The 27,716-nt window shown below is 51.1% G+C and overlaps 10 protein-coding genes across 10 annotated transcripts; 4 read left to right on the forward strand and 6 right to left on the reverse strand.

Moving 5' to 3' along the window:
* On the reverse strand, positions 1-4,421 carry BGZ61DRAFT_540201 (ABC-2 type transporter-domain-containing protein; the record flags this gene model as incomplete). Its single annotated transcript, XM_046254877.1, has 4 exons — positions 1-2,538; positions 2,633-2,990; positions 3,041-3,580; positions 3,637-4,421. 4 exons carry the CDS (start codon positions 4,419-4,421, stop codon positions 1-3), a joined length of 4,221 nt encoding a protein of 1,406 aa, XP_046095844.1.
* Positions 4,422-5,655: 1,234 nt separating this feature from the next.
* Positions 5,656-8,597, forward strand: BGZ61DRAFT_171843 (fungal-specific transcription factor domain-containing protein). The gene is made up of 6 exons (XM_046237597.1): positions 5,656-5,771; positions 5,828-6,109; positions 6,251-6,360; positions 6,454-7,315; positions 7,382-8,169; positions 8,271-8,597. The coding sequence occupies exons 2-6, from the start codon at positions 6,068-6,070 to the stop codon at positions 8,545-8,547; spliced, it is 2,079 nt and encodes a 692-aa protein (XP_046095845.1). The 5' UTR covers positions 5,656-5,771; positions 5,828-6,067; the 3' UTR covers positions 8,548-8,597.
* Positions 8,598-11,060: 2,463 nt separating this feature from the next.
* On the forward strand, positions 11,061-11,845 carry BGZ61DRAFT_540204 (uncharacterized protein; the record flags this gene model as incomplete). The annotated part of the gene is made up of 2 exons (XM_046254878.1): positions 11,061-11,489; positions 11,747-11,845. 2 exons carry the CDS (start codon positions 11,061-11,063, stop codon positions 11,843-11,845), a joined length of 528 nt encoding a protein of 175 aa, XP_046095846.1.
* Positions 11,846-12,026: 181 nt separating this feature from the next.
* BGZ61DRAFT_370382 (kinase-like domain-containing protein) lies at positions 12,027-13,605 on the reverse strand (the record flags this gene model as incomplete). Its single annotated transcript, XM_046242020.1, has 5 exons — positions 12,027-12,262; positions 12,320-12,491; positions 12,552-12,859; positions 12,925-13,274; positions 13,340-13,605. 5 exons carry the CDS (start codon positions 13,603-13,605, stop codon positions 12,027-12,029), a joined length of 1,332 nt encoding a protein of 443 aa, XP_046095847.1.
* A 1,072-nt stretch (positions 13,606-14,677) lies between these two features.
* On the reverse strand, positions 14,678-15,394 carry BGZ61DRAFT_370167 (uncharacterized protein; the record flags this gene model as incomplete). Its single annotated transcript, XM_046242002.1, has 3 exons — positions 14,678-15,047; positions 15,099-15,232; positions 15,284-15,394. 3 exons carry the CDS (start codon positions 15,392-15,394, stop codon positions 14,678-14,680), a joined length of 615 nt encoding a protein of 204 aa, XP_046095848.1.
* A 1,100-nt stretch (positions 15,395-16,494) lies between these two features.
* On the reverse strand, positions 16,495-17,856 carry BGZ61DRAFT_403753 (uncharacterized protein; the record flags this gene model as incomplete). Its single annotated transcript, XM_046243114.1, has 3 exons — positions 17,401-17,856; positions 16,965-17,217; positions 16,495-16,909 (listed from the first exon to the last, which is right to left on the reverse strand). Coding segments are annotated over exons 1-3 (1,119 nt in total), but the record flags the coding sequence as incomplete, so codon positions are not given.
* Positions 17,857-19,735: 1,879 nt separating this feature from the next.
* On the forward strand, positions 19,736-21,006 carry BGZ61DRAFT_465264 (nucleoside phosphorylase domain-containing protein). The gene has a single exon (XM_046247557.1). The coding sequence runs from the start codon at positions 19,807-19,809 to the stop codon at positions 20,995-20,997; it is 1,191 nt and encodes a 396-aa protein (XP_046095850.1). The 5' UTR covers positions 19,736-19,806; the 3' UTR covers positions 20,998-21,006.
* Positions 21,007-21,173: 167 nt separating this feature from the next.
* On the reverse strand, positions 21,174-21,728 carry BGZ61DRAFT_370378 (uncharacterized protein; the record flags this gene model as incomplete). Its single annotated transcript, XM_046242019.1, has 1 exon — positions 21,174-21,728. A coding segment is annotated over one exon (555 nt), but the record flags the coding sequence as incomplete, so codon positions are not given.
* Positions 21,729-22,333: 605 nt separating this feature from the next.
* On the reverse strand, positions 22,334-23,559 carry BGZ61DRAFT_465265 (kinase-like domain-containing protein). The gene has a single exon (XM_046247558.1). It carries the CDS (start codon positions 23,499-23,501, stop codon positions 22,374-22,376), a length of 1,128 nt encoding a protein of 375 aa, XP_046095852.1. The 5' UTR covers positions 23,502-23,559; the 3' UTR covers positions 22,334-22,373.
* A 3,109-nt stretch (positions 23,560-26,668) lies between these two features.
* BGZ61DRAFT_370166 (uncharacterized protein) lies at positions 26,669-27,549 on the forward strand (the record flags this gene model as incomplete). The annotated part of the gene is made up of 4 exons (XM_046242001.1): positions 26,669-26,833; positions 26,907-26,978; positions 27,037-27,375; positions 27,439-27,549. The coding sequence occupies 4 exons, from the start codon at positions 26,669-26,671 to the stop codon at positions 27,547-27,549; spliced, it is 687 nt and encodes a 228-aa protein (XP_046095853.1).
* Positions 27,550-27,716: the final 167 nt, after the last annotated feature.

Raw genomic sequence — 27,716 nt, forward strand, 5'->3', positions numbered from 1 at the left:
TTACTCCGCCTTCTTGGAGGTCTTTGTTCGGAGTTTCATCAAGGCGTACACCAAGGCATAGGAGCTCAAGGCAAAGATGACCACAATCGCGGCATCTCTCCAGCCGTAGTAATACTCCTTCAGGTTGAGCGTGCGCAAGTAGTCCTCACCCTTGGAGTAGGAGCAGACCTTGCACCCGGAGGTAGCCTCCGGGTTCACGAGGTTGCTGACGGCGCCGAGTCCTTGTGCAAGGTAGTCAGCCAGATAGTCGCCGCACGTCATGTTGCTAGGGGGATCAAATCGAGCAAATTCCCTGTCGGAGCAGTTCACGTCGGACCCCCAAATGTCAAAGACCAACATGCTTCCCATGAGGTAGTTGAAGGGGTTCAGCCAGTAGATCCAGTAGCGCCAGAACGACTGGATCTGCTGGTATGGTACCAAAACACCACAGAATGAGACCAGGGTACCGAGTAGGAGCGGGTTGACGAGAGATGCAAAGACCTCATTGGGTGCGTAGGCAGCTACGAACTGACCGATACCAGTGTAGACAAACTCGTACATCAGCATGACGAAAAAGGTGGCTCCGGCACGGTTGGAGTCGCCAGGGAAGCCGACAGTGTAATACCAGCAGACATAGTACAAGACGGCACAGATGCACAGATAGGGGATCTCCGAAACGATCAGACCCGTGACGAAGGCCACCCATGAGTACATCTTAGACTTCTTCTCACGCGTTTCGAAAATGTCGCGACGGTGGATGAACAGTGGCTGAAGTTGGGCCATGACACCGGGAGCAACAAAGATAAAGTTGAAAATGGTAAACAGCTTCAGTTGGAGGTCTGCGACACCGTCTCCAATCATCCAAAAGGTAAAGCCGTTGAACAGCGCGGATGTGATGTGCAGAGCGGCCTTGTTGTTGACATAGTCGACGTTGCGGTAGAGAGCGACGTTCATGCGATGAGTGACAAGCTTGATCTGCTCCAACATAGGGGTGGCAAACTCGTTACCATCGTCAACAGTACCAGGGGGCTTAGCAGCGGCTTCGGAGACGATACGGTCCACCTCCTTGCTCACAGCGTCGTGTTCGGGGGATGCAAGCCAGACCTCGTTCCAATCCTTTCCTTGAGATAGGTGACCAGACACGACATCAATCATGTGTTCGGCGGGGTTGACTTCCTTGGGGCAAGGAGCACCAAAACGACCAAAGTATTCCTTGATCGTCTTGGCATGCTCACCGATTTCACCGAAATACACAGTCTTGCCACCCTTGGCGAGGAGGAGCAGGGTATCGAATTGAGCAAAGAGCTGGGCAGAAGGCTGATGAATGGTGACGAGAACAGCTTGGCCAACATTGGCGAGCTTGCGCAGGAAACGGACAGTGTTGAATGCAGATTGGCCGTCAAGACCAGAGGTGGGCTCGTCGAGGAAGATCAAGATGCTAGGCTTAGAAACCAGCTCGACACCGATAGTGACACGCTTGCGCTGCTCGACGCTTAGCCCAGCGCCAACATCGCCAATGAGGGTATCCGCAAGATCGTGGAGCTCGAGAAGGTCGATGATGGTGTCAACATACTTGAGCTTGTCCGCTCGAGGGGTATCTCGGCTTTGGCGGAGGAGGGCAGAGAACTCGAGAGCTTCTCGAACAGTAGCATAGGGCTCGTGGACATCCAACTGCTCACAGTAACCAGCGGATCGCTGGAAGGAGACTGGCAAAGGGCGACCATCAACCATGATAGAACCGTGGATGGTACCGTCGGTCTTACGTTGAGCAAGAACGTCGAGGAGAGTAGTCTTTCCAGCACCACTGGATCCCATAAGGGCACCGAGCATGCCCGGCTTGACCCAGCCTTGGACATTGTCCAGCAGAGTACGATCTCCCGAGGGAGTCTTGACGACGTAAGAGAGGTTTTTCCAGGTAAAGACAGAAGTGTTGCGAACGAGTTCATCTGAACTTCCTTCGGAATCGCTCTCAACCATGGCTCCGGTGTTCTGGCCGCTCTCGACCTTCTTCTCTGAGACTTGTCCTTCCTCGTCGACTTGTCGGAGGGCATTGGCGATATGCTGGTTTTCGCGGGGAATGAGTAGTGACGGGCCGTTCTCAGAGGATGATTTCCATCTAGTGGTCTCGACGATAGTGATAGCAACGAAGAGTAACCACCAAATCCAAATGATGGCGAAGTTTCTCCAGAGATCCGAGTGGCTGTATGCCAGAGAGTCCAAGTAGTCATCTCCATTTACAAATGACTGACCCACGCGTGCGCCACCGACACCAGCACAAGCCTGGCTTGCTGCGTTGGCAAACGCTCCACCATTGGGGACCAAGTTGTTCCCGACACAAGGAATGATCTTGTTGTGGAACTCGTTGGATAGCAAGGCGTTGAAAGCGTAGGACATGGGGTTGATCCAGTAGATCCAAACGAACCAGTCTTTCATTTGAGGCTTCGTGACCATGTATCCAGAGTACATGATGGTAGCGGAGATCAACAAACCGGATACCTTTGATGCGCCGTCGAATGTACTGAATGCGGCACCGACAGCTCGGAACATCGCGGTCATGCACTGATGGAGGTTAGGGTACGTGCAGCTAAAATAGTGGGGCGCGTGGGGGTGGGGTGTAGTAGGGTGGGGGGCTTGTCAGAACGGGCCAACTTACAATGGTGATGGCAATGAGTAGAACCCAGAAGGTGAAGAATGCCTCGGCCGTCGAAGTCAAGCCAACCATGAAGTACAGAATGACGGAAAATGTTGACACTTGGAAGAGGATAACCGGGATATCAGCCGCGATCTGCGCGAGACAAAAGGCAGCAGGATGAAAGTAGGCGAAAGATTTATGCTTGATCAAGACCGGACGTCCAGTAAAGGAGTCGGTAACCTCAGACATGGACAGCAGAGAGTTGAAAAGAACAGCGAAGAAGCAGGCGCCGGACTTGATGAAGAGTCCGCCAGAGGTGTTGGGTGCGTTGTAGAATAGTGATCCGGCAATCAGAGCCTGGACGATCGTGGAGACTTGCCTGGGGATTGTTAGCATCCTGATAGTCTTAATAGGTAAGGGGCTTCGAACTTGATGATGAAACTCGCGCGATCACCCAGGATAATCTGGTACTGGCGCTTGACACAAGCCTCGACCTGGTGGACGAAGCCCACGGTCATGGGGCTTGATGCCGCAAGCCTCTTGTCCTTCTCGTTCACAACACCCTCCTGGAAACGCTTGGTGTTTTCCTTGGCGACTTCCGTAGTAGGGTAGTCGTACTCGGCAATCATGCGCTGGTGAATGGGTGACTTCTCGTACTCAGCGCGGAGTGCCTCGGCGGTGCGCGGGAAGCGATCCTCAAAGCCGGGTCGAATAGCTCGCTCCGTTGGGACGGTGACACCAGTTAGGTAGTCAGCGACGTTAGCTCCGTGTTGGCAGATGAAACCCATGTTCTCCATGAAGGGTCTGGCTTCCTTCATGGAACCATAGTAGACTTGCTTTCCCTCATCCAGGACAAGCACCTTGTCGAACAGATTGTAAATGCCGTTTCCAGCTTGGTACAGAGTGACGATGGAAGCAAGGCCAAGAACATCGGTCAAGGCTCGAACTGCCTTGGTGTATTCCAGAGCGCTGGGAATAGTTAGCGTCAAAAACAGTTAAATGTTCAATTATAGGCAGTCACATACGTGCTGGCATCCAAACCTCTAGTCGAGTTATCCCAGCAGGCAACCGAGGCACGGGTAGCCAGGGTCTCGATGATAGAAACACGCTTCCGTTCACCACCAGACACACCTCGGACAAAGGCATTGCCGACTTTGGTATCGTGAGTGTGCTCGATGCCCATTGACTGGAGAAGAAAGTCGCGTGTTTCAGTGCGTAGCTCTTCCTTAGAGGTGACACCGTTGGGCAGGTGAAAAGGGATCTTGAGGCGGGTAGCGAAGTCCATGGTCTGGCCAACCGTGAGTGAAGGGAAGAACAGCTCTTCCTCGGTGTTCATGACGATTTGACCGCGGAATCGCTCTGCCTCCTTGGCTGTCATGGATCCGTAGTGGACATCACCGGAGACGCTGGCGTATCCATTGCGCTTGTTGGCGATCATGTTCAGCAGGGTTGTGCATCCAGAGCCTGGCCGCCCAAGAACAAGCAGCATCTCTCCAGGCTTGACGCAGCCATGGCTGTTATCGACGATTGTCTTGAGCGGGGCCTTGTGTCGGGATTCTTGGATCAGTTTCGGAATGTTGAATTGAGAGAAGACGTTTTCGTGGAGGGCGGCATCGGCACTAATGACTTCGACATTGAGGTTGCGCCAAGTAACACCGAGTTCTCGAGGGTTGGGGAATTCGCCAGCCTGGTCTCGTTCCTTGAAGGCGGCAACTTTTGGCTTCAAGGCCCATTCGGCATCGTCATTGTCGATACCGTGGAAGACAGACTTGTCGTATACCGTCTGCGATCCATCACCGTCGGAGTCCATGATGGATGGTGGGCCTCGTGCCAATGTGGCTGGAGAGATGTAGCCACAGCGCCTTCAGGTAATCGGAATAAACGAGGCGCCAAGGGAGTTAACTAGAGAAGGAGTGGATGAAGTTGAAGAAGTTAAAGGCTATGCCACACACTACAGCCAGGATGGCCGCCAGGAGTATTTATCAAACATGGGAGAATTTGCATCGGACTTGTAAGAAGTCCGACTAGGGATCCGCCCGACCCATCTGGAGCCCCCTGCCGGCCATTCTCGGGGCGTGATGTGTACTGCCACGAGGAATGAGACATGAATTTCCAGATCGACTGGGATCGTTTGGCGTTACGGGTCGGCTTGGCGGGTCCAACGGGTTCCACAAGAGCCGCGATGCCTAGATGCATCTGGGACAGAAGGTTCGCATTCGCAAAGGAAAAGGGACCCGTTCCGCTGAGTCATGCACGCACATTATATATTACATCCGAAGGCAAAGTCTATAAATCGCGCTGGGGACGGCAGAATGTCGTCATCCTGATAAGGGTGCTTTGCGCTGAATGAAAAGACACGTTCTTGGGGTGCCAGGTGTGGGGCCGATCCGGAGGGCCGGGTCGACTCGTCGTTAAGACGAACTCGGAGTGATGACAAAACTCAGCATGAATTCGCCGGAGCTCGCGATTGCGATGGCCATAACGCCGTGGGGGACGAGCATCGGGGTGACTCCCATGTCCGACAATGCCGCGATGACGTCCATGATTGGGGAAGGATTGGGGAAGTCAGAGGGGCCAGATCTCTTGGAGGAATGAAAAGGCCGATGGCCGAAGGCATCAATAACAAAAGGAGGCTGTCAGGGATCAAATACTAATGACTAAGCGGAAGTTGGACAATTGAAACCGCCGCCAACTTCCGAAGGAGAAGTTTGAGCACAGCCAGCCCCGTAAAATTGGGAGCAGCACGGCCGCCTCCCACATGGAAAACGGGGCCTCCCGCCCAACAGTGGCCAGCGATTAAGATACGGGGGCAGTGATAGCGCTGACGCCAACTCGTTTAGCAGCCCGCAGGGGGCTTCGGCGGCACCCAACCGATTCCATCCCCAGGCCTCAAGTACCGTGAAGCCGCGATCAAGCCTCTTCTGGTGTTTCTGGCGGGGCGCCTGAAGCCCCCCTGGCGTCATCAACCGCTTGAAGGGGACGCCCGCTAACCCCCTTTGGGCCAACTTCCGCTGAGTCAGCGGTGATCCAAAACTCCCACCAACATGCTCGTCTTCACAACCACACGTTGTCCGCGGAATCCGCCCTCGGCCTGCCTTTTGTCCGTCGGACTCTTCTCAAGTCCACATCTTCCGAATTTGGAGGCTCCAGGGTGTCCTCAGTAAGCATACCCAGCGTATACGTCAATACGCCGACTGAGCTGACCTGAGCATTGAGTATACGCCCTGCGCCCCGCTGCCACATGCCGCCCTAACTGTGGTTTTGGCGTTACTCCCGAGATCAGATCCCCGAGTGTCTACACCATCTCTCCCGGTGGCTGCCTCTTCCCGCCGCCGAATCCATTCGGTGTCGGCAGTTACAAGGGCCGTACAGCGCTGACAAAAGGCGCCGCAGGCCTCTGTCGGTCTCCAATTGTCCAAGGAATCCTTACTTAATCGGGGACTCGCATACGGCACCATGGGCCAGAAACGCGCCTGTGATGCCTGCCACGCCAGGAAAGTAGGTACCATGTCAGTTCAGGGACTCCAAGACCCAACATTTCATACCCTAGGACCCTCCGTTTCCTTTCTGTCCCTTGGCACACAGTCCTGTTCCCGATTCAGTCCACCGCGAGGGTTTTACTGATTCACGCACAACTAGATTCAATGTGATTCAGCAAAAGCAGACGCCTCCTGCAATTGGTGTGACCATCACGGTCTTGCATGCACCTTTAATAGAGTGAGGGGGAGGAGAAAGCAGCCAAAACCAAAGTAGGTCCTACTCGCCCCCCTTCTTCTTCGTTCTTTTGCCCATTGGCCAAGGGACCCAGTCTAACATGCATGGTGCCGTCTCTCCTGATTCAGGTCCAAATTGAGCTCTGAACAGAGCCTCACCGAACGACTCGAGCGTATCGAGAATGCTTTAAAAAGGACAATTGCTCACCATGAGTCGACCAACACATCGTCAATTGCTTCAGCACCTTCCGCAGCTTCAACGCCACCATTCGCATCAAGTCCTTTCGCCTCAACCCCTTCCGTCAACACTCGCTCTCAAACGAAAGAGCGCTTGAGCAGGGACCCAGTTATCAAGGAACCAGCCAATCTCGGGGAGCAGTTTGCCGCCTATGAGTCAACTCGGTCACCGTTCATTTCCACTCCTAGCACCTGCTTCACCACCAGCGTCTCCTTTGGCCATATTCACTACGCCGGGCATCACCTTGGACAAATCAGCTCCCACAACGGCATGCCCGTACTCTCCGAGGAAGGTCAAAACTGGATATCATCGAGAACCGGCGAGGATGTCTCATTTGGAAGGTTCCACCACGGATACCAGAACCGGAATCTCCCCTCGGCTCTATCGCCTTCCCACGTTTACAGGTCAGAAAGCGAACTCCATGAGCTGCCGGAGAGGAGCCTTGTGGAGCTAGTCCTCGACGTATTTTGTACCTCTGCGTTCAGGTTGGTTTTCCCCGTGATAGATCGCATTCTCTTTGAAGAAACCATGGCTTTAGCGTACGAGCCATACGATGGACCACCATCTCTTGAATGCATCAGCGCCAAAGGTTGTGTCCTTGCTTTCGTCTCGATAATGGTCATGTTTCCAGGAGGTCAAAGGGAGCTATTACCCTCTATAGACGGCGATGCATGCGCTGTCAGGGCGCATTATTTGCTGTCAGATGTTTTTGAAGACTCAAGCCTCCTGAGCCTTCAAACCGTCTTCATGTTGGTAAGTCTAATGATGCTCCGCCAAATATACGCCATAATACAAAGCATAAATTAACATAACTTCCAGCACATGCACCAGACATTTTCGGGCCGTTTGCAATCGGCGAGCATGCTGCATGCGATTGCTTGTCGTATTGTTTTCATGCTCGGGGGACATACTTACCAACCTATCAAATCTTTCGGTTCTCAAGCAACCCGGAAAGAACGGGAAACTCGCCAGCTGCGCATGTTGTTCTGGCTGTGTTACATTTTCGACAAGGACATCGCGCTTCGCACAGGCCAACCGCCACTGATGACTGACGACTATTGTGACCTGACGCTTCCAGAAAACTACGTAAACTGTTACTTTTACCTCCCGGACATGGATGAGAATAACTCTGTTTCCCACAGGAATGAAGAGCTCACACCTCACCTTCCTGGGGACCCACTCTTGAGCCATCTCAAGGACAAAACTTGTCGTATGCTTTACTCGGCACAGTCTCTCAAGAAATCAGACGCCGAGTTGCTCCGCGACATCCGAGAGCTGGACGACGAACTTGAGAGTTGGCGACTGTCTATTCCTCCCGACTTTCGACCTTCACTGTCGATAAAGGAGAACTCAAAATTCCTTCCCCCGAATATGCAGCTGCCGCGAAGTATGCGACATATCGGTTTGCATGTCGAGTACCACCACCTCATGACAACAATCCACAGAGCGAGCGGCAGATGTTTTGCGATGCAATCCGAAAATGGTTCTAATGATGCTGAGTGGAGCGGTGGTGTTCGATCCAGTATCGCACTCTCGTTGGAAGCAAGCCGTTCGACCATCATCTTCTTGAAAGCAGCGGTGAGGGGACTGGCTGGCGAGGCATTCTGGTGAGTAAACAACCTTGTCCAACCTTTTCCAGGCCCATCTGTGTATACCCCAAAATTCATGTACAGTTCGTATCTGGATCACTAACTCCCGGACATTACAGGATCATCGTATTTTACCCCACCTCCGCCATCATGTCCCTCTTTCTCAATATCATCATGTATCCTTTGGACCCCCAGGCCAAATTCGACATAGATCTACTCAGCGAGGCTGCTTATTTGGTCAGAAGCATGCCGGTCCGCAAGATGACGGCTTACGAGATGAGCCACATGAAGGTAGTAAACGACTTTGTCGCTGAGCTTATACGACTTGCACATTGCGCCATTGCTAAAGCGACGATGGAGCGAGACCAAGGACAGCAAAACACGCCAACTGGGTGACAGGATGGTTTAATCAAAGGAGTTGTGATTGTTGGAGTTTGTCGGGGTAAAGGTTGGGAAATCGAAGGTTTTGTGGGGGCGCTTGGAAGAATGGAACAGGTCAGGATAGAAGGATAAATGGTGAATTGTCATTTAGATTCGGTTTAATCGCCCATAGACACTTGAATATTCCCCTTGACACTTCAGCGCTATCATTTAACACTGTTAAAAATAATCCACCTTACACTCAAAGTTCTGAGTTACTCAGCGGCCCTAAGAAAATATCACGCGTTAATAAGCCTTAGCTTATCCGAAAAGGCTTTTGTCGTATTTCCCAAGTTAGCTAGAATACACAGTCTATTAGAAATATCATCCACATGATTTAATTTGTTTATTTTTGAGCGCGCCCCCTGGTGAACAGGAACATCCGGAAATACGTGAGTTCTGTGGTGGAGCGTTCCACTTTTGCAATTACACCCCCACGGACCTACCCTAAATCCCAACACATTGTAACTCCAAACTCAGCAGACAGGGGAGTGGGGAGTAGAGGTACTTCTCTGACTCGGTAGATATGTTTTAATTTATGAATCACCGTGATTTACATTATCATTCTACTTACACTTGTGCAGAGTGGTCAAATAGCGGAAACAGAAGATTCATTAACTGTGTGAGTGAGAAACGAGACAAAGTACGAAAAAGGCACGTAATAATACAAAACTTCTCAACTAATTCAAACGTAGTTATTTAGTATTGTACGTAAAGAGTAACGCTATCATTCACAGCCATATTTCAGCTGCATCTTGAGCATGCGAATCGAGTAATCTAAAGAATATAGCCCACATAAAATCTTCACAGAGCTTGCCTAGACTTGCTTCTAGCGCTTGATTTCTCATTGTAATAGATGAAGGCAAATGGAACATTGCCGATAGATTTTGAAGTGAGCCCACAACGGATGGTGCCCAGTGAATTCTGAGTCTGCTGGACATGGGGCCCGCTGCTAGTCGAACTAGGGTTGCTCCAACAGATCGGAGATGGCCTTGCCATGCGCTGAGACGGATTGTTGGCGGAAAGCGTCAGTGAGGAATTTAACATGCTTATGAATGGTAGTCGGAAGCCGGTGCCAAAGAAAAGACCGCCGATGGCGGGCACAACTGGGGAGACAGAGTCTCACACTCTCCAGCCTGGCCAAATAAGGGAGATAAATATGCTGTTGGGTGTTAGAATTGTATTTCAAGATAAAAAGAGGGCCGGAAACAAATTATGGCGCAGTAAAGCAAGCAATAGACAAGCGTCGATATATTTCACATTGAGCCCACGGCTTCCCAGCCTTTGCTGATCGAATACTACCAAGTGAAAGTACAGAAGCTAACCAAAGCGAAGATGGTCCCAACGGCCACTAAAAATGACTGTTAGCTATAAGACGGTTACTGAGCTTGATAGACTTACCAGGGAGATATGCAAGTCCTGCCATTTCAGGAGAGAGGCCGTGATAATCTATGCAATATAAAAACTTAATGTTCGAAGCCATCGTCGAGAGTGTTTCCCTTGAAAAATAATTGGATATATCTGGGATATGAGGTATGGCAGAGCGTATCCTAGAGCAAGGTGAACAGGCGAGAATGACAGAATCGGCTCTATTACTATAAGAGCGGCGGGGCGTAGAATAATTGACAACTTTAATAGAGTATCTAAATGCCTCCTACGCAGTACAATCTGCAACCGATTTCACTGTCAGACGGAGACATGGACTAGGATTGTACTACCAGAAAGAGGAGTAATTATTCACTTTTGCTGCAGCGGTATTGCGACAAAAACATATTTTTTCATTGTACCGCCAAGTCCAGGCTCAAGTTCATTCAGTTGAACGACTAACCCCTACAGGACGTGCTACACGCTGTAGGTCACCAATACCACGTAGGTGAAGACCAGGCTCGACAAGAAGAACTTGGAAAGTTCCAGGTTCAACCCCAATTTCTCCAGAAGAACAACTATGAGCTCATCATCTAGGAGGACTAGCTCGCTGCGGCTTCGGTTCTGGGGGTCTCGAGGTCCTTGGCGACCAACAGGGTGATGTTTTTCAACACCAAAGAGTTCCTCCCCAGGGTCGCGTAGGCCAGCTGCCTCATCTTCTGCGAGTCCAACTTGTCAATTTCCAAGTTGAGGATCATGACATTCGGCAAGGTCTGCATCCCGGTTGACACAAACACCAACCAATTCCAGATGCGGATCTTCTCCTTGGCATAGCCGTTCTCCTTGCTCCTCGAGGAGATCTCCTGGAAGGAGGCCAAGATCAAGTTGTACTTGTCCGAGGCCGAGGTCTGGTAGTACTCCCCTCTCATCCGGCGCCTCCAAGTTCAGATTTTTCGCGTTCTTGGTCTTGGTCACGACGCTGTCTCCGTAGTACTGGTAGCCGTCCTTCGACATCTTCTGGTATTCCTCGCCCAAGTCCGACTGGAACGAAGGCGCCTTCGATAAGGAGTTCTCCCAAGTGATCTCTTCGACTGGGAGCCGGCTTCCCACGAGAAGGAATGTAAATGGAGGGTGTGAGGGAACTCAAAGTCTTGGCGGCATTCGAGCTGGGCGAGCTGGCCATGCATGCCATGCAGACCACCAATCTGCGCAAAACCACCAACAAGGCCATCCACGATATAGACCCCGAGGCAAGGGATACGCCTCACATGGACGACCCGACGCACCTCGCACTTATCGAGTCGCTCAAGGAGAAGCACCGCTTCCCAGACCAGGCCCAAATCATCAAGAACGTTAAGGAGCAACTCGTCAACATACAGAAAACCGTCCCGGGAGGACAGATGGACACCTACATCGAGCGCCAGAAGGAGAGCGACGTTATCCAGAACTTCGCAGCCAACAACGAGGGAAACATGGAGGCGCTGATGGACGAAATATCGGATTGGCAGGCCCTGGTCACGGGTTTCACAAGCCTCGACAACGTCGTTTTGCTGGTTCGCGCTCGGCCGCCCATTGGTTCTCGCCGTCACGCCTTCTCTATTTTCCCATTGGCGTGGCCTTGGCATCCTCGTCGTCATCGTTCGCCATTCTACTCTATCTCTTCGTCTTGGCATAGCCATCAAACTCAGGATTAGGGTTATAAAAAAAAGCACAGTTTAGGTAAAAAAAAGCACAGTTTTATCCGCCACTAAAGCATTTCCTACCCAAGGCTTGCTTCCACGATGACCAGACTCACTGACTCGGGACTCAGACTATCCACGACTTCGCAAGCAACACCTCGCCAATGCCAACAGTAGCGCCTCAAAGCCGTGAGAAGCGTTCGGAATCCCCATACCGTGAGACCAGATGATTTGAATGTGCACTGAGGATACCAGGGATTGGGTACTTAGTAGAGATAGATTACGCTAGATGCTAACGCCTCTTCCCCGTGGTATTCATGCCTCGTTCATGGATTCCAAAACCTCATAAACAGATAAAACAACCAGAAATTCCAGACCATTGCTCCAGACTCATACCATTAGCCATCCTTTTCAAGTTAGTTTAGTGTCCTCAAGATATCCAAAACCAGCCGCCCTGTGTCTCCCTACAGACTTCAGCCACGGGTCATCCAGCAACTCCTTGGCGGTGGCGCGCTGCTCTGGCAGCCAGGTCAACATCCTCTTGGCAAAGTTGATAAATAATGCCCTTTCTTGGCCTTCCAGCATCGGTGTCGAGTTAGAGAGGGTGAACATCTCGTCGGGGATGAGTTCGGGGTGCTTGAAGACTCCTACATATAGTTAGCATCCCAACGCAGTTGAATGGGCGCGAACTGGAAGGCACATACCTTGGTTGTCGTAGAATCTGGAGAGCGCTTCCCTGTCGGCCCGTGCGAGAAGCTCAGAGGGAGGGGGACCCATGAGCCGAATCATTTGAGCCCAACGAGTGTTGTTGGAGAACTTGCAGTGTCCAGGCACTCTTCCGCTGAGCAGATTGATGTCTCCCAGAAGCTCCCAAAGCTGAGTAGAAGGTGTCAGTATACATAATATCAAGAGAACTTTCTCGCCCATAAGACTTACCACAAGCCCCAGGTTCCAGATATCGGCAGGGTAGGACCACCCAGCCTTGAGCATGACCTCAGGAGCCGTGTACTCTCGAGGTTGGATATCATGGTTGTTAGCGACGTTGCCTCTTACAGCCAAGCCGAAGTCGGTGAGCTTGACGTAGCCGATGTCTCCCCTCAAGTGACCGAAGTTGGATCGGGATTCGTAAACCGGGCGGCCGTTTCGCTCCTGGCACGGGGCGGGGTTGGCCTGTTGGCGGTATACATAGTCTTCTAGGACCTTGGCGTCCTCGAACGGGACCATGAAATGATCGCCCTTGAGGTCTAAACATCAAGTAAGCCTCGGTTCAAGTCAAGAATCGTAAAAGAGTCACTAGGTGCGCGCATACCAGTGTGAATGACCTGGCATTCGGAGTGGAGGAAATCCAGAGACTTGAGAATGCTCGGCAGCAGGGCCTTGATTGTGCGCGGCTGCACCAGGTTGGTGAGGCCGCTCTGCTGGCCCAACATCCACAGCGGCTGGCGCAGCGGTTCAAACGCCATGCAGATGTGTGTGCCATCAGGTCCCTCGACCTCGAACGAGTCCAGAACACTGCGGACGTACTGTCGGCCGGGGTGTGTCGTCTCCGCCGTGAACATTTGGTCCGAGATGTCTAGCTCTCGACGCGCAGCGGCCTGCGCAGTGGGTGTGTTATTCGTGATCTTTAGTGCGACATGGTGTTCGTTCTGCCATGGGAGCCTAACACGATGTGAGATTCAATCACGGCAGTTGGTCAATCAAACCCCGGAGCCGAAGTCGCTTACCAGTGCATGGCCCTCGCCAGCCAGACAGTCGAGCCAGTACCCCATCCCAGCTTCGACACGAGCTCGTACTTGCTGTTGAGGGTATCGCCGATGCGAGCAGGATAAAAGTCCTTGGGGTCATAGTTGCGGCATTTCTCCTCCTCGAATGTCGGCGCCGTCTTGATGCTGGAGAGCTTCCTCACGCCGCGCTCGCACACTTGGGCGCGGAGCCGTTGGTTCCGAAGGACGGATCGGCATAGAGCCGGGGCGACGACGCTGTATCGCATCTTGTAAGAAGGAAATAGAAATGAGACTGCGACGTATTTTAGGGTATGATAAAAGGGCTTAATTGGATGCGTGTAGGCGAAGGCAGTCCTCTTTGGCCCAAGCCGAAGTATGCGCGTGTAAGTCTCTGGAGTCGGGCCAAAAATTCCAGGGCCAAAAATTCCAGGACCAGAGTGTAAAGGATTCCCTTTCCAGAGACAGGTGAGCAGCTGGAGGCCAGTCTTTATCAGATCCCAGAGCAGGCACGCGCACGTTAATTTCGCGGAGCAGGCCGCCGCCGTGGACTGAGGCGCATCCAGCATCTCGGGGTATGTCGGTTAACGCGTGGTTCGGGCGGACGGAGGTTGAACGCTTGGCGGCCAGTTCGCGGCTGACGTCCCGGAGTGGCAAGGGACCATCAGCAATTGTGCCCCCAAATCGCTTCTCCGCAGTACAAGTGGAGTGAGATGGACTCGACATCAGGCCACCGGGCGAAAATGCTCCATGGAGGCGCAGGGGGGGTGGCAGTGGGATCCTGGGGTTGAGGGGACGGCATTTCCAAGTGGAGAGTCACGAAGGGTCCAAGAGGGGTTTGTTTGTTGACTTCATTACGACCATGGAGAATGCCTCTGAGCTGCAGAAGAGTCTCCCAAATGATTCCCAAGCTGGCTATAGAAGTCACATTCCACTGCTCCAAAATATCTCACTCGTATCAACTTGGCCCGAGAAGCGGATGTCGCTGGTTCCCCAACAACCAAAATGCCGGGGCCCCGCATCCACTGAAAGAACCCCTGGACGTTTTTCAGTGGGTTGGCACGGGCTGCGGGGAACCTGGAGTTGCATTGCCCTTGGACCGGGGGCACATAATAGCCGTCACCCGATGCCGTGTCGACGTGGGCGGATGGCGTGGTTGCCACCAACTGAATCATCAGGAGACTGGGCTATGGAGTCTTGTCCGTTATTACACATGGGACATTGATCTCGATTTCAATTGAGGATGGGTTCTTGAATGTTCATGCCAGTACTTTGGAAACCCTGTTTTCAGCGCCTTCGTGATAGGTATTGGCTCTATGTACCCTTTTCCGAGATTGATCCTCAGCTGTATGACGGATGAGTTGAAGATTCTCTCTCGTCGGACCCCTTTCCCCGCTTGTGTCTATGTATCTTTTCCTCCCAACATTGATTGACAGCATCCGAAACAACATCAAAATCTCTGCCTTCGATGTGCCCAATAAAGAAGACCTTAACGCTGTGCTCGACCGTGGTCAGCTTGGAGTAGTCCACCCGATGTTCCCTGTAGAGCCTTTCCCCAGCTTCAGTTATCTGAGCCTGAACAGGGGGAAAGCCAAGTTCAGGCTCACCGGAGAGAAGTCGTGGCTTCTTCCCCTTTTCGTAGATGACCCCATGCTTCATGGGTTTGACGCCTTTCATCTTACATGCTTTGCCGTGATACGTAAGAACAGGTCTATCACATTAGCGCTGTGATTCATGTCAGGGAGTGGTGGCTACGACTCACACGCAGGTGCAGTGCCCGGCATCGTTGGCAATGATAATAAATCGACGGAAGCCCATGGCCACATTTTGATCCAAGAAAGGCAGCGCGGTTTTACCACCGCTTCGTTTTGGCTCGGACCAGTAAATCTTGAAGATCTATAAAGCATGCGAATTAGGAGTCGCTCCATAAGGATAAAGCAAACGTACCTGTCCAGGCTGAAATCTGCGAGCTGGCTCCACACGAAAACCTATGAATCGAATCAGTAAGAAGGTATGATTGAGGATGTGTATTACACACGAGGATCTAACTCCTCCCATTCCTCATCAGTCGAAGAAACATGGCTGGGGAGAGGACCACCGGCTTCGTATTCATTTGACCCTATGGCTGCCAGTGAGTCTCTAGGGCGCCAAGCTCGATTGCTAGTAACATACCAGAAGCCACAGTGGCTGTCGTCGTCTCATCGTCGGGCGCATAAAAATCCGTGCCATAATCTTGGGCCTCCTCTGTTGATGCCAGGGCGTCTTCAATGTCATCTAATGCAGTGTATAGCTCTGCTTCATACCTCGGCTCAGTTGAGAGCTCGGATCCATCCTGCTCGGAGTCGTACGTCGTCTGTTTCTCATGCCATTCGGTGTCGAGATCGCCTGTGCAGTCTGTGGTTAATAAGAGGCATAGCGGCGAGGGAAGCTTCATCCTCTAAGCTTCTAGCTGTGAGACGAACCGTTGGTATTGTGGCGCTGGCGATAGTGCCTCTGGTAGTCTTCACTCCAGATCCAATGTGACCAATCCTCTCCTTGCGATTCGTTTTCATCAGTCTCTAAAGGCTCAGTCTCGGGGTCTTTGCCTTTCGGCTTGTTTGAGTATTTGGGCACGTCCTGGTCGGAGTCACATGTCGTCGGTTCGTTGTCTGGGGTATACCATTCGGTATCGAGATCGGCTGTGCAGTCTGTGGTTAACACGAGGCATAGTGATAGTGGAATTTGGGGGGATGAAGCTTCCAGCTGTGATACGAACCATCATTATTTGGGAGCCGGTGAGTGTCTCCCTGGGACTGTTCATTTCGGGTCCCGTATGACCAACCGCCCCATTGCGGTGCGTTTCCATCACTCTCCGCGGGCTCGATCTCCGGTTCTGAATCGAAACTATTACGACTCAAAGGCTGCGATGGGCCCTCGGCATCAGAAGCGAAATAGTCGTTCGTCGCAAAGTAGTCATCTTGGTCCCTGACTTTCATCCTAGCTCGGGAAGCTGCTAGATCTCCCAAAGCAGCTTCTGCTCTCTCCCATTCACCCTCTTCGACTGTCGGAGTTTCAAACTTTTCGAACCAGTCATGCAGTAGCCATTGATGCGACGATGCTGTTGGTTCCGTTGGCTTCATATACTTCAAGCAGCTAAAATTGTACCATTCAAACGTCCCGGGCTTTTCAAAATTGGCAACTGAGAGGTCTGCCCAAGGGAGCGAACGGAGCGCAAAGCTGTGAGTGTGTTCTAAAACATGGTCGATTAAGCTTGGCGCATCTCGAGGCCCCGTCTTGTAACATAGAGGACAGGATTTTAGTCCAATGGAGGGACTGGAAGGCCAGAGGCGCACTGCTCCGAGAAGACTTGCTGGGAATGAATCCATGTGTTCTTCGCTGACATGCTCGAGAAGTTGGTCGTCAGTGTGGAAGACAATATCACCTGGGTCGTCGCAGAGCTGGCATTTCCAGGTTTTGGGGTGCTGTTCCTTTAAGTGATCCTCCCATTCTGCCCGTGTGCAGTACAGGACGTGCGGCGTTGGGCAGTTTGTGGCGATGCATGTGTAAGGGCAAAGATCTTTTGATAGATGCTTTCTAAATCTTGTCAACACTGAATACAACAACTAGAAGCAATCGAGTCCAGACTCACTTCCATGCTGATTCAACTTTCAGCATGCTGGATGGTATCGCCTCGCAACAGCACGGACATTTCAGCATTTTTGGCAACTCAGTCTCGTCTTGGTCCATTCCTTGAGCTTCTGATTGTTGCGGCTTTCTTAAGTTGGGGTACAAGGTTGTTCCAGTAACGCGACTCATCTGCGTCATAGCTACCCGAACACGGTTATTTGGTTCTGTCCATTTTAGCTTGCTCTCTGGAGTAGACGCCAAAGCCTCAGATAGTGCTGGCATGATCTTGCGGTGCTTTGCAGAACTCATGTTGTGTGGTTGAGCGGATGCACCACGCACTGGAAGTTGTGAAGTGGGGTTTCCTTTCGATGATCGATGTTTTATCAACCCATCTGCCTGCGGCTGATGCTCTATTGGATTCTCAGCTAGTTGACGATACGCAAGCTTCCGGGAGTGACTCTGAGCGTAAAGAAACCGGTTTCTCCGTCTCAAATTCGCTTCGATGAGTCGCTGTTGCAGAGGATTGAGCTTGGCACTAAGATGCCTCTGCCACCAGTGAGGATGATTCTTGTGATGCGACGGGTGCCTGTAACCGGGCAGTGTAGGCCGAAGACGAACTATGAACTCCAGATGCTTCCTGAAGTCATCTAGCGAGGCAGAATTGAAGCTCGCATCCGCTCTGACAAGTCGAGACTTGCGCCCAGTTCGGCGGATTGCGATGGCCATCGAAGCGAGATTTTCAATGGATGTATCTACATTTCTCTTCACTTCTTCTAGCTCTCTTTCATCAGTGGCTGTCAGAGCGTCTTCGAGATAATATCCCAGCTGAAAGAGTAGATTCTTTGTCAGAATCAACTCGCGAGGCCTTGACTCAAATCTGGCATCCAAGGAGGCCGTTTTCCCAGCCATTGCTCCTACTCCATCGACCCAAATATTGAAATCCGCTCGTCGATTGTCGGCCCATTGGTTGTGTGCTAGGGCATGGTTTAGGAGACACTCGTCAAATTGGGCCAGGCATTGAACTGCGAGCTCCGACGCGGGAGGAGCGCCCATGGTCGGATTTGGATGCTGGATTGTTGTAATTGACCAACGAACAAGCCAACTTCAGCAATGAGTTCGTAGAGGGATAAAGCCGCCGACAGAAAACTTCGAGAGGGGAAGTTGACGTGTACAAGACGTGGACTGCACCTGTGATTGGACGCCTGATCGCAGAACCAATATCAGGCTGTCAGCAAAAGCCCTCATCTTTCCGAAGCTGAAGCGGGGGAATCCTCAATGATCAACAACAAACTTCCGACTGCTGACTATTCGCAATGGGCTCGTCTTTTACGGTTGATGGCCTCCAGAAATGCGCCTGGGAGATCAGCGAGGTGATGCGGAACTCTCCCAGGTGTCCACACGCCTCTCAGCGACGCCCAAACAAAGCAACGAACGAACTATGCCGTACTTGTTTGAGCATGCAAACAAAGCTGGGGATGATCTCGTTTCAACTAGAATCTGATCCGGGGGCTATCTTTGACCCCGAAATTGAAAAGACGGCACTGGAAATTTGGGAGATCTTGGAGGATATGTGTTCGGTAAGTCAGCGCTCATCCAAACATGATGTTTGGAATCACGTTTGCTAACGTTCTTCGGCCAGTGGTCGCGACCTTTCAATACTACCTATGGACTAATACGACAAGGCAAACAACCCTTTACCAGTCTCCTCAGGCTCGTGGAAGATGAAAGTCATCACGAAACTCTTCGCAGCAATATCATGTCTTATCTCAGGCAACCATTTGTTGTAGAGGGCTTGATTGCAAAGTGTGAGGAGCTATCAACTAAGTTGCAGACGGATGACTCGGAAGAAGTAATCGAAATCCCTTGCCCTCCGGATCATTGCCGTGCGCACAAGGAATTGTTTCATATGCTTTCAGAATACACAGTCTGCGAGTCTTGTCATTTGAACTCTGGTCCTAAAGAACCAGCCTCTTCTCACCCTACAAGATTATACCTGACAGGCCCAACGAAAAGCGAGGATGATCTGGTGGGGTTCGACATAATCGTGTCATCTGTCGACAGTAAATCGTGGCAAGATCTCTGTATCAAGGTGTCGACGTATGTGTATGCGTTTTCAAAATCATAAGAGTTGTGGACTGAATATTACTTACAGATTGACCAAAAAGCGAGTGGGATTTGCAAGCAACATTGAGAAGATCGACCAAGGCTCCTGTCAGTTGACTCATACAACAGAAAGAGAGCAGCTTCAACGATTTTGCGACATTTTCCAGGCAGATGACGGGTGCCGTCTCACCTTTGAGCTTGAAAATAAAGTCCTGTTCCGGCTAGATGCTGAGATGTTAAAACACCGAGCTTCCTCAGGCAAAGGGCTGTCTCTTGCAGATGTCCTACAGCAATACACTCTGAAAGTTGAAGAGAAACTTGCTCTAGCCTACATCATATCGTCAGCCTTTTGGGAATTCTACGACTCCCAAATCATGAACCGGGCATGGAACAGCCACAATATCTGGTTCATGCCTCAGCCAGATCTTCACGACGACTCCGAGCTTCTCCCATTGAAGGCGTACATCTCCTTTGACCCAGAGGCTTCTGAATGTGACTTTGATGCAAGCGAGTTTACAGAAACGGCGGCGCTTGTTCACAGATGCCCCCGAATTCAAGCTCTGGCCAGATTACTTTTGGAAATCGGACTTGGGAGGCACTTTGCGCAAAGGACGTTTGATCGCCGCACCCGGTTGCTCAACTTTCGCTACTCAGAGGCTGCTCAATATTTAGAAGAGCTGAAAGGAGTAAAATGGGAAAACTTTGCACACAAGTACATCTTCACTGATGCTGTGGAGCAGTGCCTCAAATTCGAGGGTTTGATGGGTAAGGGGGAACTATCGCGCATCGAAGATCCACATATCCTTCGGAGACAACTACTACACGAAAAGGTTGTGTCGCGATTACAGTGGCTCAGCAGGGCTTTTCGAGGATCTAGCGACAGAACGAGATACCTCTCCGCCAAGCAGCTCGCGAATGACAGCGGTCAGATAAACGGACGCAGCCTGTCACCGGTGGAACAGAAGAAGTCGTCCAATCCCGAACAGCGAATTCGTCCAAAGAGTCGACATGAGTTTGATATTGGGATACTATGCGCTCTCACGATCGAGGCAGATGCTGTTGAGGTTCTCTTCGACCATAATTGGGACGATGGGCCGAGTTACGACAAGGCTAGTGGAGATCCCAACGCCTACTCTACAGGCTCCATCGGCCGTCACAATGTCGTGCTCACCCACATGCCAGGTATGGGGAAGGGAAGTGCTGCGACTGTAGCGGCTCATTGCTTCAACAGCTTTCCAAACATCAAGCTTGCAATTGTTGTGGGTATATGTGGTGTTGTGCCCTTTGCGCCGGAGAGTGGAGACGAAATCATCTTAGGAGACGTCATTGTGAGCGAAGGCATCGTCCAATACGACCTTGGACGCCGGTGGCCTGAGCATTTTGCTCGTAAAGATACCCCTCGGGAGTCATTGGGGAGACCACACGCCGAAATTCGATCGATCTTGGCGAAACTAAAGGGTAACCGCAATAAGAACGGGTTGCGAAACGAGATGGTGAGCCATCTTGATAAATTGCAGAATGAGTCAGACCTCAAAGCAGAATACCCAGGCCCACAAAATGACAGATTGTTTGAGGCATCATATCGACATATTCAAGATAATCTCACATGTCAAGATGGAGGGTGTCGAGGCCAGCTAGTACGCCGCCGCCGCTTCATTCAAGAAGCAACACAACCAGCAATCCATTTCGGTCTTATGGCGTCGGGTGATACAGTTATGAAGTCTGGTGAGGATCGAGATTCCATCGCAAAACGCGAGAATATTCTTGCCTTTGAGATGGAGGGCGCTGGCGTGTGGGAAACCTTTCCTCACTGTCTAGTCATCAAGGGTGCTTGCGACTACGCGGACAGTCACAAGACAAAGATATGGCAGCAGTATGCAGCCGCAACAGCGGCAGCATGCACAAAAGCATTCTTACGCCATTGGATGCCATCAACGGCAAGTAGTAAATAATTATACGGCAGTTAAGGTCTTGATGAGGTTGGTCGAAATTAGAAGCAATAGGGCTTTACCACGCACACTGTGGCTGTGTCTCGGTATTTAGATAAAACTACTTTTTGTTCAAGACCCATACATTATAATTTCTATTATTTTCCTCTTAGAAATACTCGTTTTAAAATTTAGCAAACCTAATCAGGGTGGTCAATTAAGTTGTCGGAAGGAATCCAGTCGCAAAGAAAGAGATCATCAAGGGGACAGCACCATCTGGAGTGAGCCGCCGATGTTACCCACGGTAGGACCCTGATCAGGCTCAGCTTGATGAATACCACGCTCAGGGGTAGATTGTCATTAGGGTCTCGAGGCTTCAAAACTTCGGGGCAGATGCTGCCCATGTGTACCTGAAGGGTTCTGAGAGTGCCACGAAGGGCACATATAGCTGGACAAATATGACCGCTATTCCCTTGCTCTCCTGATGAAACCACAAAGCTGGCGGGTAGATCTAGCACTGGAACGCTCAGATTCTTCACCGAAAGTAGGGCTTCCATCGTGGGTAGTGAGAGATAATTCTCGGGACTATCGACGGATTCAGGAGATGGAGAGCTCCAGGCTTGCATGCGTAAGATACGCAACCTACGAGATTGTTGAGCTATAAGGGCAAGCTGGGCGAGGTCATTGTCTAGGACTTGGATCCAGGCCTCGACTGGATTGTCTATCGGAGCCTCATTCGGGGCGGGAGCCTTCAAACTGTTCGACTACTGCGGATATTCTTGAGGATAGAATGTGGGGATGCAAGCTTTTTATCCCCTTAGTTTAAGGTCTAGGTTTTCCAAGTTGCAAAGCCATGTGCGATTGATAGCTAATGAGAGGGACCGAGTGACAGTCCATGAGCAACTAAGGGCGATCCGGTGCGCTTCATGGCGGCCAGAGCCAGCCTAGTCTGAAGCTTATCCCAGCCCACCCTAACTAATATTGGCTAGCAGACAGATGAGTTTTAATTCCGTAGTTTGGATCGTCATGCTGACTGATGCAACCATATCCTGGTCGGAGCTTGTAAGAACCCCTGGGACCGCCGGATATTGTGAGGTGATCCCCGGGCCGAGTCTCATTAGCGGCCTAATAAAAGCCCCAAGCATGGGACAGGGCCCAGGGTCCCAGGACTTCAGGAGACCATCCGTCTTCCGTATGGCGGGGAGGAGGATTCGAGACCGGGCGGCTGAACGGCCACCCGAGCTCTGTGTGGACTTGGCCACCTCCTGTGTTGCAGTCTAACATCCACGCTGACTCTAACTGAGTCATGCTCAGGTTTATGTAGGAAGTACGAATAAATTTGGTAGGTAATATACCTATAGACAAGACATAACTACACTGGAGGGCAGCTAGAGAGTGAGTTAGACACCAGTTCCCTCCAACACCATGTACTCCTCAAGCCCCTCCAGTAGCTCCACGCTCTTATGGTCCACAATCGCCGCGCAGTGGCGACCCGTCATAACATCTACAATCTCGCGGCTCTGCATCATCGGCCCAGCGAGAGCCCACGCGAACCCATGAAAAGCGTGCATCCGGTACTCATTCCAAATATCCTCTATCTGGAACTTGGGTGCTCCCGCACGGTGAAGGGCGTCCAGATAATGCTGCACAAGCTCCTTCTCACGCTTCCGGCGGTCCTCGATAGATAGCGTACCGATGATAAAATAAGCAACATCGTGCATGGCCGACGAGACATGTATGACCTGCCAGTCTAGGAACCCGGGCTCTCCAGCAGGCGAAATGAATGTGTTGCCGATGTGCGCGTCTCCGTGGACGAGGCAGTTGAGCGTTGAATTGGATGGCTTCCAGAGGGCCTTGAACGTTGCAGTCATCCGCTCGCGGTCCACCATGAAGTCCGGCACTGGAGGTCTGGCATCTCCAGCAAATCGCTTGCCCCATTCCTCCGGGGCCATCAGGCCCACGACGGCGTCTCTGAGCGAAACGGTTTCGCTGGCCCATGGAAAGTCCTCAGGCTTGCTATCCCAAGTTCTAGCGTGTAGAATAGCCAGCTGCTCGACGCCTGCCTGTACACGATCGACAGGCCAGGCCTCAAGGGGATTTCCGAATGTATATCCGCGAGCCTCAAGGTCGGCCATTGCAACAATACCCTGCCCTTTGACCGTATCTGTACCGCAATATACTGTTGGAGGAAGAGGTATGGAGATCGTAGGGGCGACGTAGTAGTAAAACTCGGCTTCCAGTCTGTAGATGGAAAACATGAAGGGGAGGCTGGCCAACAGAGCTGGGTTAAAGCCGCCCTTGACGCAAACCTTGGTCGGGGCATCGGCAGAGTCCTCAAAGGTCAACTCAACGAGGATCTTGGAAGCTGTGCCATGAATGGCTTTACCAATCGTTGCGTCCTTGACTGGTTTGCCCAGAATTTTGGTGAACCAAGCGGCGGTGAGTTCTTCTGGGGTGAGAGGCAGGGGGTCGCTTGATTTCATCACCCCTCTCACTTGGTGAGGGATTCCAGTCGTCGAGGCTGCCATGGTTGGTGCTCACGGGTCTCGTTTTGGGTACCGGCTTTTGTAGAGTGCTTAATTTTGGGTTTGGATTTAAAAGAAAGAGGGATTATAAGTTCCAGGTCCGTTGTGGGGTTTTTAACCAATCTCGATAATCTCAAAGCATGTTGGTTGGGACTACTCTTCCAACCACCCCTCCCTTCTATGTGACATGGGACCCCCTTGCAAATACGACGCTCTCTATGTGCCGTAGGCCAGCGAACACCAATGACCTTGGCAGTTACCCTGAGCTCCGGTGCTAGCCGCCTGAGGTTGTTGGTTGCTGCTCGAAGTAGCCACGTCCCTTGCACTCCATTTCTGAGGAAACCCTGTCCATGTATCGTCAAGAGGGCTGCCACTCAGTCCACGTCGGAGGCAGCTTTTAAAAACGTCGAGTACAGGATCATTGCCAAACTTGGATATGACGCCTACGTCACAGCGTGGCTAACTTGGAATCTTGAGTGAGTCTGGAACCTCCCTGGCAATCGTTTCGGTTCAACTAAAGCCGTACTCAGGACACGTTGTCATTAAAGTCCTCACTGCCGAATCTTTCGACCATGGAAGAAATCCTTTCGAACTGGATACCTTGAAGCTCATTGGCGTCCAGACTACCGGTCGTTTCAGTGTGAGTCACATTCTGGAGGTGTTGGCCAATATGAGCATCGTGACAACCGTGTCTATCTCGTCTTCAAAGCCATGGGGCCAAACTTGTCCAAGTATAGGCGACTTTAATCCAATTTGAGGAATACGCCGCGTTTTGTGAAGGATACCTCAAGACAACGGCCACGAGCTTTGTCTCATTTCCATGACATATGTCGCGTTATTCCCACTGGTCAGTCGGGCGTTTAGTTTGTTAGTTCGTACCTAGGTGCTCATTCAAATTACAGAAAACCGCAAAACATCCTGATGGAAACTCCCGACATCAACTGTAAGCTCGAAAAAGTACTCTCCAAAATCTTTCAACCGTACGTGACCCTTGCAAGAACGACTTTTACATGGTTTCAGCGCAGGTCTCCTCGGCTGAAGCAGCCATCGCTCAACCGACTAGCCTTTCCGTTCGCTTGACAGTTTGGGACCTGTAGGGCTATTAACTTGATCATTTGGAAGGGGAATAGGTCAGGAACAACAATTAAATCGCTCACCTCCCTACGGTCGGATCTTTCGCGACTCGAGTTTCGAGGCCGTCCAGCTTGATCAGTCAGGGACCTATCTAATGAACTTAATTGGGGCACCATCTGCGCGGTAAGACAGCCTGAAGGAAGTAAGGCGTCTCATGGTGTGATTTATCTAGTCAATTGCTGAGATTGACGTTGGCAAGGCGTCAGGAATTGATCGTGTTGTCTCGAGGGTTGGAAGTGTATCGGGCTGGGTATTGACAACCCGATGACAATAGGTAATGAGATCGTAGAAAAATAAAATCGTAGAAAGTTCTGGGGAAAATTGCGTTTCGATATATCTAATAATCCGATATCGACGGAAAGGACTGACTGTTTAACTTTAGGAAAAGGAACTCTCTTTGCGACGATGATGTCAAATCTAGGTTCTCGCCGCCGACTGGTTCCTGTTATATATATCCCTCTTTCATCCACATTATCCGGCGACTGTGAGCCGAATGCCTTCTCTGGGCGAGCCGTACCTGCACCGCTAGAGGTGCAAATAATATCCCGTTAGATAGTAGGTATGCACAAGCTTCCAGCATATATAGCGGCTGCAGCGCCCTAAGCTTCAAGCAGCTACAGTAGCTACAGCACTCTTAGCTTCCAGCAGGTACAGCGGGTACAGCACCTCAATCTTCTAGCTGCTATAGGTATAAGAAGCTTAGGGCACTACAGTAATTAGGAACTTGGGACGCTAATACTGCTATAGCTGCTAGAGCTGCTAGAGGCTTAAAGCGCTGTAGCTGTTAGAAGATTAAGATGCTGTAGCTGTTGGAAGGTTGAGGTGCTGTAGCCTCTGTAGCTTCTGGAAGCTTAGAGTGTTGTAGCCACTGTACCTGCTCAAAGCTTAGGGTGCTGCAGCCGATAGCTGCTGGAAGCTTGTGCGTACCTACAGTACCTAGGTACTTATATAACGGAATATTATTTGCACCTCTAGCGGCGCAGGTACGACTCGCCCCCTTTCTACCCCGTCTTAATGAACCGGGGACCGTGCTAACTTATCCCAGCCTCGAGGCTGCTAAAGATATGGAAACGCGCAACGTCCGAGAACCCCTCCGCATTCTTACTGCTATCTGCTCCTTCAGTAAGCAACCCTGAACTTCTGCGAACCAGACATCTTGCGCAATGAAAGGAGATAGGCTGGTTTGGGTAGGCCAAGGGCAAGCGGACCTTTCAAGTTCGATGTTGACTGTCTCAAATTGCAAAGCGCTCTAGCTCGTGACGATTCCCGTGAGCATTATTCGGCTTCAATCATTCGTCTCCCCGTTGCTGTCCGCGAATTTGATCCATTAGTATCTGGTCCGCTTCGAGTCAGCATTCACGCCATTATTAGATGTTGATTGCAAGTACAGGGAGCATGGGGGTCCGGCGGCTGATTGAGGTCAGAGCTCTGGCTTCTTGGAGCCGGAAGACAAAGGAACGGTTACGGAAAACATCGCTCATTATCATGGATTGGTGCGGTAACTGGCATTTCCTACCACAAAGGAATAATTTTGCCAGGCGACGTTAAAACGAAGTGATGCCCGATCAAATGTAGCGCCGGGATGCCCTAAATTAGCGCATTGTGGTCAACTGGGCCGGCAATCACAGCTCAAAGGTCGCCGACAAACCCAGTAAAACTGGAGCCGTTTGACGCCCGTCTGACCACGCCCTTTGGACTGCATGGGTGTCCACCAGCTTGACAGACTGGCCATTAATCAGAGGACTATAAAATTCCATGTCATGCCATCTCGAAATCCTACCCACATGACGATTATTCAGCTAATTTCAAACTGCGTTTTGTCATCGCCCTTGCAACCTGCCTATTCGGTGCAAGTAGATTCCTCAAAGTCCAAAGTCGAAGCCCGTCGGTCCCCGTCGGTCGTGAGTCATTTGGTGCACCCTCCAAGTACAAGACACTGGTTCATCTCCTTCACCATTCCCATTACCTGATTAAAAAATTGTGCATATGCAAGCTATCAATACGCTTTCGTCGGAAACATTGAAACTACAAAAGGCATGTCTTCTACTAGCCAAGTCCATCTCATCCCTTGGGATCCAAACTCCAGCGAACATGTCGACAGGCTCGTCAAGCAGCGGGAGGACTGTGGTTGGGACAGCGAGAAAGTGCAACCACTTTGGCAAGAGAGACAAAGATTGGGTAGGAAATGCATATTTTGGATTGTGAGTATATTCCTCATTGCTCCCCAATTTTGATGGACGCAAGTGTAGAACTGCCAATCTGATCAATGACCAGACACTCCCAATTCCAACCGATGAGCCTGATGCAGACGGAAAACTGCTGCTGCATTTCGACATGTTCCCCATGGTATGAAACCACATGTGTTGACTAAAACCCCTTAAGTTAATACCTAACTTTTTTTTAGGATAAGCGACCGTTGCAAGACACCAGTGCATCCATTCGTGGTACTCCTCGCGCCCCGACCCATGAATCCTTTTACCCAGTTGGTCATATTTCCCTGGACTCTGAAAACCCCGGCACGGAAGGGTTCGGCCTGGATATTCCTTCAGAAGGCGTTTACTGGATAAAAACATTCTATGTGTCAAAGGCCTTGCGGGGTACCGGCATTGGCCGTGCTGCCATGGACACCATAGAGATGATGGCGGTGGAAAAGCCGTTAAGTGCCCGCACTCTTGCTCTCGACACAGTCCAAAAAGATAGCGCGATTGCTTTGGCAATTGAAAACACTGGCCAATCGCCCAAGGTATGCTCGGCTCTTCAAAAGTCATCGTCTTATGGGCGGAGATGAGTAACTGACGAATTCTAGATGACTGCCCATGGCTGGTATGAGAAACGCCACTACGAGTTAATCCACACTGTTGATGACTTTTACGCCCCTGGTCTCAAGACCGTGTTTATGAAGAAGGACATTACTTGATGGCTTTGAGTCCAGCATACTTTTAACTTGCTCTTGTTGTCTTAAAAAGCTATGGTGTAATCGAGCCGATAATAGACGTAGGGTGTAAACTACTCAGACTTCAGGTACCCACGAGTGCTCAGGCTCTATTTATAGGTACCTACAGGTATCTACAGTAGATTTATAGG

This window comes from Ilyonectria robusta (assembly GCF_021365365.1).
Source record: "Ilyonectria robusta strain PMI_751 chromosome Unknown BGZ61scaffold_40, whole genome shotgun sequence".
Lineage (NCBI taxonomy): Eukaryota > Fungi > Ascomycota > Sordariomycetes > Hypocreales > Nectriaceae > Ilyonectria > Ilyonectria robusta.